This window comes from Hyperolius riggenbachi, chromosome 4 (genome assembly GCF_040937935.1).
Source record: "Hyperolius riggenbachi isolate aHypRig1 chromosome 4, aHypRig1.pri, whole genome shotgun sequence".
Classification (NCBI taxonomy): Eukaryota; Metazoa; Chordata; class Amphibia; order Anura; family Hyperoliidae; genus Hyperolius; species Hyperolius riggenbachi.
The window spans coordinates 248,626,437-248,641,336 of record NC_090649.1 but is presented as its reverse complement, the minus strand read 5'-3'; the positions used below and the strand labels follow the sequence as shown (position 1 = coordinate 248,641,336).

The 14,900-nt window shown below is 41.5% G+C and overlaps 1 protein-coding gene across 7 annotated transcripts in view; it reads right to left on the bottom strand.

Annotated features, from left to right (window-relative positions):
- Positions 1–14,900, bottom strand: part of MRAP2 (melanocortin 2 receptor accessory protein 2) — a 452,653-nt gene that overhangs the window by 316,034 nt on the left and 121,719 nt on the right. For all 7 annotated transcript variants that reach the window (XM_068281584.1, XM_068281585.1, XM_068281582.1 and 4 more), the window contains one exon: positions 12,927–13,020. In XM_068281584.1, the coding sequence (XP_068137685.1) occupies positions 12,927–13,020 (94 nt within the window). The remainder of the gene's footprint in view (positions 1–12,926; positions 13,021–14,900) is intronic.

Here is a 14,900-nt window from a genome sequence, read left to right as displayed (position 1 = left end):
AATTAAGTATTGGTTGCTGATCTTGCATTCATTGTGTTATTACATATATGTTGTAGCCCATGTGTTTTAAAGGTCCAATAAAATTCCCCCTCGGCACAAGTAAATCTTTCCGGGTTTTTATCAAAAACATTCAAGATTTCAAATGGGACGAGACAGGGATGCCCATTATCCCCATTAATTTTTGTCCTCATTATTCAGATCTTGGCGGAATCCATCAGGATTCTATTCAGTATTTGGGTGTATGCATCCCCCCCTCCGCAACTGAAATCTATAGGAAAAACTTTCCACCCCTCTTAAAGGGCAACTGTAGCAGGAGGTATGTGGAGGCTGCCATATTAATTTCCTTTTAAACAATACCAGTTACCTGGCTATCCTGCTGGTCCTCTACCTCTAATACTTTAAGCCATACACCCTGAACAAGCATGTAGCAGATCAGGTGTTTCTGACATTGTCAGATCTAACAAAATTAGGCCCCACCAACAGAGAGCTCTGTTGGTGGGGAGAAAAAGGGAGGGGAATCACTCGTGTGCTGTGTTGTGCGGCCCTGCAGCTTGGCCTTAAAGCTGCAGTGGTCAATTATGAAAAAAAACAGCCTGGTCTTTAGGGGGGCTTACCACTGTGGTCCTCAAGTGGTTAACTAAGATTAGATCTGTTCAAAAATGAGGTGTTGCGCCCAGAGCAGACAGCAGCAATATCTGTGAGGGGTTCCCACTTCCTAATATGTTGAACTGTGTAAAAGAACAGATTGCGCTTGTCAAATGGAAAATCTAAAAAAAGGCTTTAATATGGTTGTCGATTGCACAACCCCAATTCAGCATGCAAACGGAAGCAATCTTCCTATAAAAACTTACATAAAAATATGGAATTTCTTCCTGTCTGTTTCAAGTGAGGCACTCCGAATGTCTATTCCTTACTTAATGCTGTTCGTGTTGAAAACTACGGAGGGTGAGATCACTAATACACCAAAGCAATACATATTGGATGTCACATGTTCGGAACTTTAACACGAACAGCATTAAGTAAGGAATAGACATTCGGAGTGCCTCACTTGAAACAGACATCCTGCAGGACTCCTTCTTATATTGCTACCTCAGGAAGAAATTCCATATTTTTATGTAAGTTTTTATAGGAAGATTGCTTCCGTTTGCATGCTGAATTGGGGTTGTGGGGTTGTGCAATCGACAACCATATTAAAGCCTTTTTTTAGATTTTCCATTTGACAAGCGCAATCTGTTCTTTTACTAAGATTAGATCTGACTTGCATCTTCTAAGCAATTTTGAATTTACTATCACCGGAAAGATAGCTGCTTACAAGATGTCAGTTTTCCCTAAGCTGCTCTACGATTTACGGACCTTACAAATCCCAATTCCAGCTAAATTTTTGCTGACTTCTTGTAGAAAAAGGAGGAAACACAGGATTGCATATGCCACTCTTGTTACACCTACTGAGAATGGGGGTTTTGGCCTCCATGATCTAGGTCTTTACTATTATGCTAATTTTGTAGCTATGTCCTTGAATTGAATTGGTTCTTACAGAAGCTGGGGAAATCTGGGTATCCTTAGAAGCCGCTCCTTCCACATGTCCTCTACAGGACTATATACATTTAGCATGGGTGTCACAGCCAGTGCCCTCCACTTCCTACCCCACAATAGCAGCGACTATCTTAGCATGGAAGTTTGTGGCCTCTCTCCACCAAGGTGATGGTCTTACAAAAAAATCCACTTAGTCCCCTCTCGGAACTAAAATCTAAAATTCCTCATCTAGACTTAAGGGCATGACTGACAAAAACATAAAATGGCTTAATGACTTGATGGTGGATAAAGCGGTCAGCCCATTCTCCACTTCAAAAGACCGGTATAATATACCAGACATGACTAATTATTCATATATACAACTAACACATTTACACAAAACCCCTCCAATGAAATTTATAAAGTTCCAAATTAATATTTGGAAAGTTACCCTTCAAGCATCAAACAAGCATGAAGGAAATATATCGGTATGGTACAAATATTTTGCAAAAGATTTGGCCAATCCACTTCAACGATTTGCCAAAATATGGGAATAGGATTTGCAAACCCAAATTAATGATCAGACATTAAAAATAGCTTTATCTCACACTAACATACTAACTGCGTTACTCATGTAGAAACTCCCAAGAAAATTATATATAAAAATGGTACTTAACCCCAAGGAATCTCTCAAGCATGTCAAGTGACTATGCTTCGCAATGCTGGAGAGTTTGTGCCTCCTCTCAAGTACCCCTACTACATATTCTATGGAGCTGCCCCCTAATTAAACCCTTTTGGCAGTTAGCATCAGATATAATTACACATCTCTTACAAACCCCAATAACTCTCACCCCTCAACTTGGATTATCACCCCTCAACTTGGATTATTACTAATAGAACTAGAGCAATTTCCTAATTTATATAGGATGCACATTGTACTGTACATATTATCATCCTTTTAACTGGGGTAGTAAAACAGTGCCCTCTTTCTCCCAACTAAAATATCAGATTAGCTTCACCTTAGAAATGGAGCGACTCCTATACATCAGACAAAATTCAGGCACAGTGCTAGATCATTTTCCCATAGATTAGTCATGTGGACCAAGGTCTCTACATCATACAAACCCAGTAGTTAAGCCTTCTTTTCTCCACTGCTTATACATCACAATATAAGGTATAGATGTATCTACCTTCATGCATTGATGTTGTGCTTGGATTTTGTAACCCCCACCCCCCCTTCTTTCCCCTCTGGCTGGCAGGCCATATGCCACTACCTACTCATGTCAAACTTCAATAGGTCTAGGGTTTAGAGTGATCTTCAGTTCATCTATACAAAGTTTTGCTGATTTTTAAGTACTTTCTTTTTTATCTGGTTTGTTAACCACTTAAGGACTGTGGTCTTAAACCCCCCTAATTACCAGGCTATTTTTTAGCCTGGTAACTAAGCCTAGAAAAGGCTTTTATGGAACCCTAGTCCTTAATGGCTGGGCTTCACACATCTTTTTAAGATTTACCCCCTCATCTAAAACATAGCAAAATGGTAACAGACACTTGGACCACATGGAAAGAAGTAACAAAGGGTTTAAATTTGCCTTACCCTAAATATATGCCTTTATAATGCACACAGGGTTCCTTGAGTGGGAGAAAAAGGAATATCCAAGTTGGAGAATGTATGGTCATTGCAAAGAAAGCAGTGGGTTTCGTTTGAGGAATTATGTAATTCTTATGGGCTGAGCAGGAAGCACTACCTTTATTATGCACAGCTAAGATTTTATGTTCATTCAAAGGCATCAAATCCTTATCGGAGTTGCAAGCACAGCTATTGGAGCATAAAGTTGAGCAAAGGGCTAAATATAATCTGAGGGGGTGGGTGATAGACATAGATGATGAATGCATACGAATCAGGGGGTAAGGTAGGTTCTGTGTAAGAGTTTTATTTGGATAAGAATCTCTAGCTGATATTGGTACCTTAAAAGTATTCAAGACCTCTTCCCAGTCTTTATCATCAATATCTGAGATATCATCTTTCCATTTGTTGTAATACCTGCCTAAAATATACATCTAAAGCTCCTACCACAAAATGTCTATTGTTCCTTAAAGTGCACCTGTAACAAATAAAAGTGGGTACTTACCTGGGTAGATAATCTGGATAATCCAAAGGCTTCCCCCATGCCCCTCTTCTTCTCTGAAGAGACAGCAATACTGTAACTGAGTAGCCATACCTGTCCATTAATGGCCATACCCTGACATGACAACTCCTGTTTCCAAAGTAACCAGTGGCTGCTGCGCTTGCACATATGCAATAAGGTAACTGTGCACTGTGTGTAAAATGGTTTATGTGCAGTGCACTGCAAATTATGATGTACTAGCAGAAGACACGGCGTTGCCCGGGTATGTATTTGGTTGTTGTTGCGTCCGACCACATTTTTTATCCTTGACACACAGTAACTCAATGACCAAGTTTGTGCTCTTTGGGGACCTTGGCATCAATAATGTGAGAATGAAAGCAGTTTAGATTTTCCCATTATAATCAAGCAAACAAATCAATAGGCTGTTTGTGGCTCCACCCTCTTTTCAATTTAAATATTCCCTTTGAAAATCAAAGGTGAATTTTGATTGGCTTTTGTAGGCTCCACCCACTTTACTGAATATTAATCCCAGTCACCTATTGACCAACTGTGCCAAATTTGAAAACCCTGCGATTAAAGGGAACCTAAACTGAGAGGGATAAGGAGGTTTCCTTTTAAACAATACCAGTTTCCTGGCAGTCCTGCTGAGCTCTTCGACTACAATAGTGGTTGAATCACACACCTGAAACAAGCATGCAGCTAATCCAGTCTGACTTCAGTCAGAGCACCTGATCTGCATGCTTGTTCAAGGGCTGTGGCTAAAAGTAATAGAGACACAGGATCAGCAGGAGAGTCAGGCAACTGGTATTATTTTAAAAGGAAAAATCCATATCCTTCTCAGTTTAGGTTCCCTTTAACAGTCTAAGAATTGCTGCAGTTTACAATTTTCCTTTTGGTTGATGGCTTCGCCCACTTTTTTGTAACCTTCACACACAGTCGCTCAAGTTTCTGATCTTTGGAGTCCTTGGTATCAATAATGTGAGAATGGAATCAGTTAATCAAATGATGGCTGTTTGTGCCTCTGCCTCTTTCTGAATTGGAAACCCCAGTCACCCAATGACCAATTGTACCAGGTTTGAGGTCTCTGCCATTAACGGTGTAATAATGGCAGCAATTTAAATATTTACCTTGAAAACCAATAGGCAAATTTTGATTGGTTATTGTAGGTTCCACTCACTTTCCTGAATATTAATCCCAGTCACCCAGTGAACAACTGAACCCTGCCACTAACAGTGTAACAATTGCTGAAATTAAACAAATCTGATTGGCTGTGTGTGGCTCCGCCGAATTAAGAACTTGAACACCAGTGATCCAATGACCATTTTTCACCAGGTTCAGGGCTACTGCCAATAACAGTGGAAGAATGGCAGCAATTTAAATATTCCCCTTCAAAACCAATAGGTGAATTTTGATTGGCTGCTGTAGGCTCCACCCACTTTCCTGAATATAAATCCCAGTCACCCATTGCGCAAGTGTGCCAAGTTTGAGAGCCCTGGCATTAACAGTGTAAGGATCACTGCAGTTTACATTTTCCAATTGAAAATTAATTGCTGAAATTTGATTGGCTATTTTATACTCCGCCCACTTTCCCCAAATTTTCACCTCGGTCCCCAATTTACCAACTGTAGCAAGTTTGGGGACTCTGGCTTTATTACCATAAGAATGACGTCCTTTTCCATTTTTTCCATTGACATGAATAGGCGAAATCTGATTGGCTGTTTGAGGTTCCAGCCTGGTGTGCAGATAGGACATGAGATCCCCAGAACATAGGTTCTCAGGTAGTAAAGAATCTGTATACTAAGTTTTGTTAAAATCGGTCAAGGACTATTGGTTAGCGTCCGCGCCTTGCAACACTGGGTCCCTGGTTCGAATCCCAGCCAGGTCAACATCTGCAAGGAGTTTGTATGTTCTAACCGTGTCTGCGTGGGTTTTCTCCGGGCACTCAGGCTTCCTCCCACATCCCAAAAACATACAGATAAAGTTAATTGGCTTCCCCCTAAATTGGCCCTAGACTACGATACATACACAGACATAAGACTATGGTAGGGATTAGATTGTGAGCCCCTCTGAGGGACAGTTAGTGACATGACAATATATACCGTATATACTTGAGTATAAGCCGAGTTTTTGGATCAAAAAAGTGGCCCAAAAGTGGGGGTCTCTGCTTATACTCGAGTCATAGAGGTGCTGTCTTGACCCATCTCCCAGCATGTGGTGCCCCCCCCCCCCTCCAGTATTTCTAGTTTCCATTCCTCCTCTCTGTTCCCCCCGTATGTGCCAGACCCACCGCTAGATCGGTATTTCTAGTTTACCTCCCCCCCCCCGCATGTTGTCGGCTCACTCGGCCCACTAGAGCGGTATTACTAGTTTAACTTACTTCCTCTCTTAACCCCCCCCGGCATGTGCCCGGTCCCTGCCAGAACGCGATGCGCGGTTTTTTCCATGAGTGCCCCCGGAATATGCAAATCCTTACACTATGTAGCGTTCAGTCACCGCTGACAAGAATCATCTTTAACTATCACTGGCTCATCTCAATTACGTGCGCTACTGCATAGCGTCACAGAGATGAGCCAGTGATAGAGCTGAAGATGAATCCTGTCAGCGCCGGTGACTGAACACTGCGTGGTGTAAGGATTTGCATATTCAGGGGACACTCATGGAGGAAACCGCACCAATAAAGAAAGAGACAGACTGGCACTAGTTGCGGGTAGGGAGGTCAAGGGTTAACCTGGATCACGTACTTCATCTTGCAGCGTGCTCCCGGGAACAGACAATGATGTATGGGATGAAGAGGAAAAAGCGAGGCACTGAAGCAATGAAAGTGTACCTTTAATCCTAGGTTGTAGACACAGCGGGGTATACAGTGGGGGTGAGGGGGAGGTAAACTAGAAATACCGATCTAGCGGTGGGTCTGGCACATACCGGGGACACTCGTGGAGGAAACCGCGCATCGCGCTCTGGCAGGGACCGGGCACATGCCGGGGGGTTAAGAGAGGAAGTAAGTTAAACTAGGAATACCGCTCTAGCGGGGCCGGCATGCTGGGGATCAAAGGAGGGGGGGAGGTAAACTAGGAATACTGCTCTGGAGGGGGGTAGACCACATGCAGGGGGATCAGTGCAGAGGAAAGGTAAACTAGGAACACCGGGCCAGGTACATGCCAAGGGAGAAGGTAAACAAGGGGGGAGGGGGGCACATGCTAGAGGATCAGAGAGGGACAGGAAACTAGGTAATAAAAATAAACATACTCCATGGACACTCGTGGAGGAAATAACGGGGAATCAGATGTTACTACTGTGAGAATGGGCTGTGGAGGTGAGGACAGGAGACAACAGATGGCAACACAGGGGGAATCTCATTTACTGGGCAACAAACACTTTCAAAAGGCAGATAACATTTTCTGACTTTGCTAATGTGTGGCTGTGTAGAGTGTGCAGCTCTTTGTGTCCTTGCAAAAATCACAACCCGCCTGTGAATTGTAGTCCAGTGACTCCTGAGGTAGTAAAAACACAATCAAAGCAAGGTCCCCTTACCATAAATTGTGCTGCATTTTCTATCCTCGGCATATACTCGGGTCAATAATTTTTTCCTATTTTTAAAGGAAAAAGTTAGGGGGTCGGCTTATACTCGGATCGGCTTATACTCGAGTATATACGGTACTCTGTACAGCGCTGCGTAAGACGTTGGCATTATAAAAATACTAAATAATAATAAAAATAATAATAAAAAGCCTTTTTAAATGATGGCGGCAAACACACACACACACTGTTATATATATATATATATATAGAATTATAATATACACTTAATATACGTTTACTTGAATCTGAATTATAGTTTTAAAAAACTGCATAATTACCTGGCCAACATGTAGCAGTAATTTTTCTTTTTTATTTAGCAAAAACTATGGTAAAGTTTTTATTAATAATGCATATTAAAAACAATGTTCTAATAAAAGCATGTGAAAAAGGTATTTGACTTTGGCCTGTAAACACAATCTGCTTTTAACATAACAAATGCATAAAACTAGAAGAATAAAAGAATTGTGTGTGGTAATCGTTGGGAAATAACATACAAACACTCTTTACTGGATGCCAAAAATAGGCATCTCAAACCTATCCTTGTCAGTCTCTTCTCTAATAAATTCCAGTTTACCACCCTCGCCTGCTTGCAGATGTATCTTTACTAATCAAGTACCATGTCACACAAAAGCAAGTTTAACATGTGCTTAGTTGGAATCTGCATACTCCTTAATTAATAAGGTTAACGAGGCCCCAAAGAATGTCATCTCTAAGAAGTTTTGCGAGAATGTATACAGCAGTTATTTCAAGAAGCAGCGAAAATCGTTCTATGTACATAAACAAAAGTTCATCAAGTGGATACATTCCTGCATTCTGCTTTGCAGTGTAGCCCAAGAGCAACTGATCAATCGAGATGGCTCGAACCTCTGATTTTCGGTTCGCGAACCACGAACGCGAACTTTCGCTAAAGTTCGGTTCGCGCAATAGATTTTGCATAACTTTGTGCAACTTGCAAACTCTAATTATGATCAGAATCTTTATTGTGAAAATTATGCACAATTGTACAAAATTATCCATTACACTGAACACTAGTGTTGTTCGTATAGCACTTCCCTTTTAGAGAAAAGATGAATAAAATACAGAGACAAAGGGAGCCCAATTGGTGTAGTATTATCAGTTCTGGATGTTGGTGGTATACAATAGATGGAATACTCACAAAATTAGGCTTGAAGGGCAATCAACCAATGTAGCATATAAAGAAAGCCCGTCCCCACTCAGGTGTCCCGGGTTCTCTCTGGGATATGTATGGTCTATTTAAAAAAATTGGTAATTGCCAACTTGGTATACCAAGGAAGAGGCCCAATATGTTGGAGAAGTAGGCACTGGTTCCAATAGTGTAATAAAAGTATTTGCCTATACATTTATTGTGTCATCCTTGAGGAAAGCCACTTTCATCGTTTTAAAATGTTATTGGTTTTAACTATGCTGGTTGCCTCTTCTTCCCGTGCATAGCATTACATTAACTTTTTTGCAAGCTTTTTTTCATAGTATAGCTGTTGTGCAGACTGCTTCCCTCCCTGGGGCCTGCCATTTTGCAGAAAGCTAGGACTGCATCACTGCTCCCTAGACCTGTTGATCCCCCAGCAGTTCTAGCACCCATAGGCCTGTATGTGCAGGCAACATCAATATGGTTCTAGGCTCCTGGGCAGGGCCATTTCTGAACTGTTCAACACCCAAGACAAATCAACCTGAGTCACCTTCCCCCCCACCCCACAGCGCACGCATGCACGCACACATCCTTTGCCATAAACCAGCACTATCCTTTGAAAGATTTAGCAGGGGTGGTGCTAGAAACCCAGATTAACTAGACCAAAGAGGGACCAAATTTGTGGTGCGCACAGCACACCACACCAAACACTGGTTGTGGCCATAAAAGATTGTGGGTAGGGCCAAATAATGGGCATATAATAAAAGTACATTAACATAGGCTATAATCAGTAGATCGTAATGGCTAGATGCTAGTGACTGGTATCCAGTGGTTGGTAGATAGGGAGCAGTGCATTCAAGTGCCAGGCTGGTAGTGATTGGTATATTCTAGCAAAGAGTACATAGTACTCAGGAGGTTCTAGTGGTAGGCTGGTAGCAACTGGTAGAATTTAGTCATAGGCAAATAATGATCAATGGATTCTAGTGGCAGCGAAGTAGCGACAGTTAATCAGGCATTACATGACCATTAGAATAGTGCAAGCATTGATAGGCCTGGGGCCGGTTAGAGTGCTTTCAGCGGCCATTGATGCTTTCTAGGAATCGCCAGGGAATCCAAAAATCGATTTGCTGATCAAATTGAATGGCCATGATCTCACAGGGGTCAACAGTATTTAAAAATCACAATTGCCTTGCATGCAGCATTTTCAGAGTGATTTCATAAGGGAAAGCAGGGCTGAAAATCGCTTTCCCTCAAATCACACTGCTTTTAAGTGAAAACATCACTCTCAAAAATCCTAGCTTTGTTGAAGCATTTTGCAGTCGCAAGTGGGTTCTAGGCCTTTGTGCTGACAAGCAGTAGGTAGTGGGTGAGAAGCAGTGCGAGATGGACACATAGTAGGGGCAAAGAGGAAATGGATGCTAAGATGCAGTGAGTGTCAAGGAACAGTAGGTGCCAGGGTGCCCAAGTCCAGTGAGTGATAAGATACCATGGTCTAGGTTGTGCTAAATTGCAATGGGTGCTAAAGTGTGTAGGTCCAGTGGATGCTAAGTCATTGTGGGTGAGAGTGCTAAAGTACAGCAGCTGCTAGGACGCACGCTAGCAGACACTGAGATAACTATGTATTTCTCCACCATAAGTTCAATCTGACAAGATGGTATGCCACGTGTGTGCCCTTCTGGCAGCTAAGGAGATGCAGGCCAGCTGCTTTAAATTAAATTAAGGAGAAGACTATTAGGAAGTTCAATATTGTTGATAGGGCTGGTTATGTGGGAAATTTCTGTCATTCCAAGAACTGGCCTGTGTGTTAACTCTTGTATGTTTGAGGTGATGACTGGCAGTGTGGAGAAGAATGCAACTCATGATGTTTCCAATATGTGTCAGTCACCAACTTGTCCCCACTGGTTGAAGATTCACTGTTCATCTGCCATATAAGTTAAATGGATGTTGTGGTCATTGCTGCTTCAGCCTGATATAAGGCCCATGGCCCACTGGGGCAGTTTCAGTGGCAATTTCCACCGCACTAAGCTAACGCAAGCATATGTAGATGATTCCACAGGCACAAGTGCAATTTGACAAAATCACAGTCATGCAGCTTGCAGCATTTTCAGTGCGACTTAATTCATTAAAAGCAGGGTCAAAATAGCATTCCCTTAAAATCGCTCCAGAAAGTCCTGGTTTTTGAGTGCACACGCTAACATTTTTATAGTGCTTTTCAATCTATAGTGGCTCCCAGCCTAAAATACATCTAGCTCCTAACAGCCACCACTTATAAGTAATATAAGTTAAAGGGGAACTTCAGCCTAAACAAACATACTGTCATTAAGTTGCATTAGTTATGTTAATTAAAATAGATCGGTAATATAATCTCTTACCCACCCCGTTTTAAAAGAACCAGGGCTGTGGAGTCGGTCCAAAAATCCACCGACTCAGACTTCTCAGTTTAGGATTCCACCGACTCCGACTCCTCTAATTTGCATATTACAATTTTGTTGATTAACAGTATGTAACGTGAAATTAGTCTCTTAACTGCCAACGCTTAGGAATTTTACAAGACAACTGAAGTGAAAAGGATATGTAGACTACTATATTTATTCCCTTTAGACTAAAACTAGTCCTTGGTAAGAGTACTTGTATAAGGTACAAACCGGAACAAAGAACATCTATCAGGCCCTAGGCAATGTAACTGTGGGTACATGTAAGAATGATGTGTAGGTACTCTGCAGGGGAATAAGGAGATTCTTCCTCTATTACACATTCTTCATGCACAATCTGAACCAGGTTTATGGGCGATAGACAACACCTCTGTGTTCAATGAGCACAACATTCTTAGTGGATTCCCTGCAGCTCTGTGGGGAGTGCATATGTAGAGTATAGTACTACTGTGAAACAATGTAACCCTGAGATGAAATTAAAGTTTTATACATACCTGGGGCTTCCTCCAGCCCCCTTCAGGCTAATCAGTCCCTTGCTGTCCTCCTCCGCCACCTGGATCTTCTGCTAGGAGTCCAGGTACTTGAGCCAATCTGGTGTAGTGCGCATGCACACACCCCGCTACCGGGAGCGTACTACACCTGCGGAGCACTATTGCGCAGGTGCAGAATGTTCCTGGCTGTGGAAGCGGCACGTAGCTAGACTGCTCTGACTGGCTGAATTACCGGGACTCATAGCAGAAGATCCAGGTGGTGGAGGAGGACAGCGAGGGACTGATTAGTCTGAAGGGGGTTGGAAGAAGCCCCAGGTATGTATAACACTTTTCTTTTCATCCATCTCAGGTACCCTTTAATTTGTAGTCACCAAACCAAATTTTAACAACATATCAAATTATTTGATTTCATGAGCAAAGGGAGTGCATACATTTGCATAAATCAGCATCAATGCAGAATTATTTCCATCTCATTGACCATCTCTATTAGTGACACGGCTACACATCAGGCTTTATTCTTACAGCATAGATGTTATTTAGTACATATAAGAGATTCCTGTGTACATATCATATATACAGTCACAATCAGATGTGTATATCTGACTTTAAAAATACAGGGACTGCTTTATTGAAGCAGCACAAGTAACTAATTTTCATTGGTTTACTTCATTTTTGTGGACTGAGCACAGCTATAACTGTATATATAGGAAAACAGTTGGAAAATACCGCTCGACCGCACTATGGAGGACAGTGCAGGAACACAGGCAGCCGTGCCCAATATGTGCAGATCAAGGAAGGGAGGTCCGCACAATTGTCTCAAATATCAAAATTCAGAATAATAGTTTATTCAGGACGTATCCATAACAATCAGAAAGCAATCAGAGAGCATTCCACTAACATGTTTCGGACACCAGGTCCTTAATCATAGTGGTTGATTAAGGACCTGGTGTCCGAAACATGTTAGTGGAATGCTCTCTGATTGCTTTCTGATTGTTATGGATACGTCCTGAATAAACTATTATTCTGAATTTTGATATTGGAGACAATTGTGCGGACCTCCCTTCCTTGATCTATAACTGTATATATACTGTATACCTTATATACATTATTTTTAATGACTATTATCTGAGAAATAGAACATTTTATCATATTTTCTATTTTAATTACAGTTACAAATTCATTACGAGTCGGAGCATTTTTTCCCGACTCCAGGCACCCAAAATTGCTCCGACTCCACGACTCCGACTCCACAGCCCTGAAAAGAAAAGGCAAATGTTTGTAATTTCATGGTGGTAGCCATCTTTTTCATGGGGGCAGCCATCTTTTTGGTTGAAAGGGGGTGACAGGGATCATGAGACACAGTTCCAACCGTCCTGTGTCCTGATTACCCCTCCCAGCTGCGCGTGCTAGGCTTCAGATCTCAAATTCAATATTTGAAAAAAAAAATTGCACCAAAACAGGAGAACGAGAACAATTATATATTATATTATATAAATATATAAAAATATATTATTATATAAATACGGTAAGTACACAAGGTCCAAAGTTTTATATCTTATTTTTAACATATTGAGATCTTGAACTACAGCCAAAGTTAGCTTGAAGAGCAGCTTATAATACACTAATTATTACATACCAATGAGTAGAAGATATGAATACTCTTCAATAATTATCTCTACTCTGAGGTTGTTCTCTTGACAGTCAACAGTAACCATGTTCAAGTCCACATTCTAAGGAAGGGAAAGAAAGAGGCAATTACTACATCATACTACTACATCTTCGTTAATAAGCAATATTACAAATTCCATTCCACCAATGCAAAACATAGCAGCCATTATTTCCCCAAATTCTTTTTACATCAAACCTAAACAAAAACAATTGTATGTATTGTAGCAACAATATAGAACGTTTCTGATTTTTTAAATATTTTTCCTTTTCATTTGAAGGAGTTACACTTGAATTCTGAAATGTGCATAGCAGCCATGTCAATGTGATGTATATCTGGTTCATTTACTTCCTCATTGAACTGACTCCGAACAACCAAGGGATTTTTTGCACTCTCTTACAATCAATATTATTTGCTTAGCTAAATAAAAATGTGTTTTGGCTTCTGTTTAGTTTTCAGGAAAGCCAGGGTTGCATTCAATGCAGTTGGACTGATTAATTTGCATATACAGTGGTTTGTGAAAGTATTCGGCCCCTTGAAGTTTTCCACATTTTGTCATATTACTGCCACAAACATAATCAATTTTATTGGAATTCCATGTGAAAGACCAATACAAAGTGGTGTACACGTGAGAAGTGGAATGAAAATCATACATGATTCCAAACATTTTTTACAAATGGATAACTGCAAAGTGGGGTGTGCGTAATTATTCAGCCCCCTTTGGTCTGAGTGCAGTCAGTTGCCCATAGACATTGCCTGATGAGTGCTAATGACTAAATAGAGTGCACCTGTGTGTAATCTAATGTCAGTACAAATACAGCTGCTCTGTGATGGCCTCAGAGGTTGTCTAAGAGAATATTGGGAGCAACAACACCATGAAGTCCGAAGAACACACCAGACAAGCCAGGGATAAAGTTATTGAGAAGGCTTAGGCTACAAAAAGATGAAGCTTGAACATCCCACGGAGCACTGTTCAAGTGATCATTCAGAAATGGAAGGAGTATGGCACAACTGTAAACCTACCAAGACAAGGCCGTCCACCTAAACTCACAGGCTGAACAAGGAGAGCGCTGATCAGAAATGCAGTCAAGAGGCCCATAGTGACTCTGGACGAGCTGCAGAGATCTACAGCTCAGGTTGGGCAATCTGTTCATAGGACAACTATTAGCCGTTCACTGCACAAAGTTGGCCTTTATGGAAGAGTGGCAAGAAGAAAGCCATTGTTAACAGAAAAGCATAAGAAGTTCAATTTGCAGTTTGCCACAAGCCATGTGGGGGACACAGCAAACATGTGGAAGAAGGTGCTCTGGTCAGATGAGACCAAAATGGAACTTTTTGGCCAAAATGCAAAACTCTATGTGTGGCAGAAAACTAACAGTGCACATCCCCACTGTCAAATATGGTGGTGGCAGCATCATGCTCTGGGAGTGCTTCTCTTCAGCAGGGACAGGGAAGCTGGTCAGACTTGATGGGAAGATGGATGGAGCCAAATACAGGGCAATCTTGGAAGAAAACCTCTTGGAGTCTGCAAAAGACTTGAGACTGGGGCGGAGGTTTCACCTTCCAGCAGGACAACGGCCCTAAACATAAAGCCAGGGCAACAATGGAATGGTTTAAAACAAAACATATCCATGTGTTAGAATGGCCCAGTCAAAGCCCAGATCTAAATCCAATCGAGAATCTGTGACAAGATCTGAAAATTGCTGTTCACAAACGCTGTCCATCTAATCTGACTGAGCTGGAGCTGTTTTGCTAAGAAGAATGGGCAAGGATTTCAGTCTCTAGATGTGCAAAGCTGGTAAAGACTTAAGCCCCGTCTACACGATACGATTCATTGTGCGATTCGATTACAACTCTATTTACGATCCGATTAAATCCGATCGGGATTAGATTCGATTCAATTTGATTTGCCATTGTTTTGCTATGGCAAATCTAATTGAATCA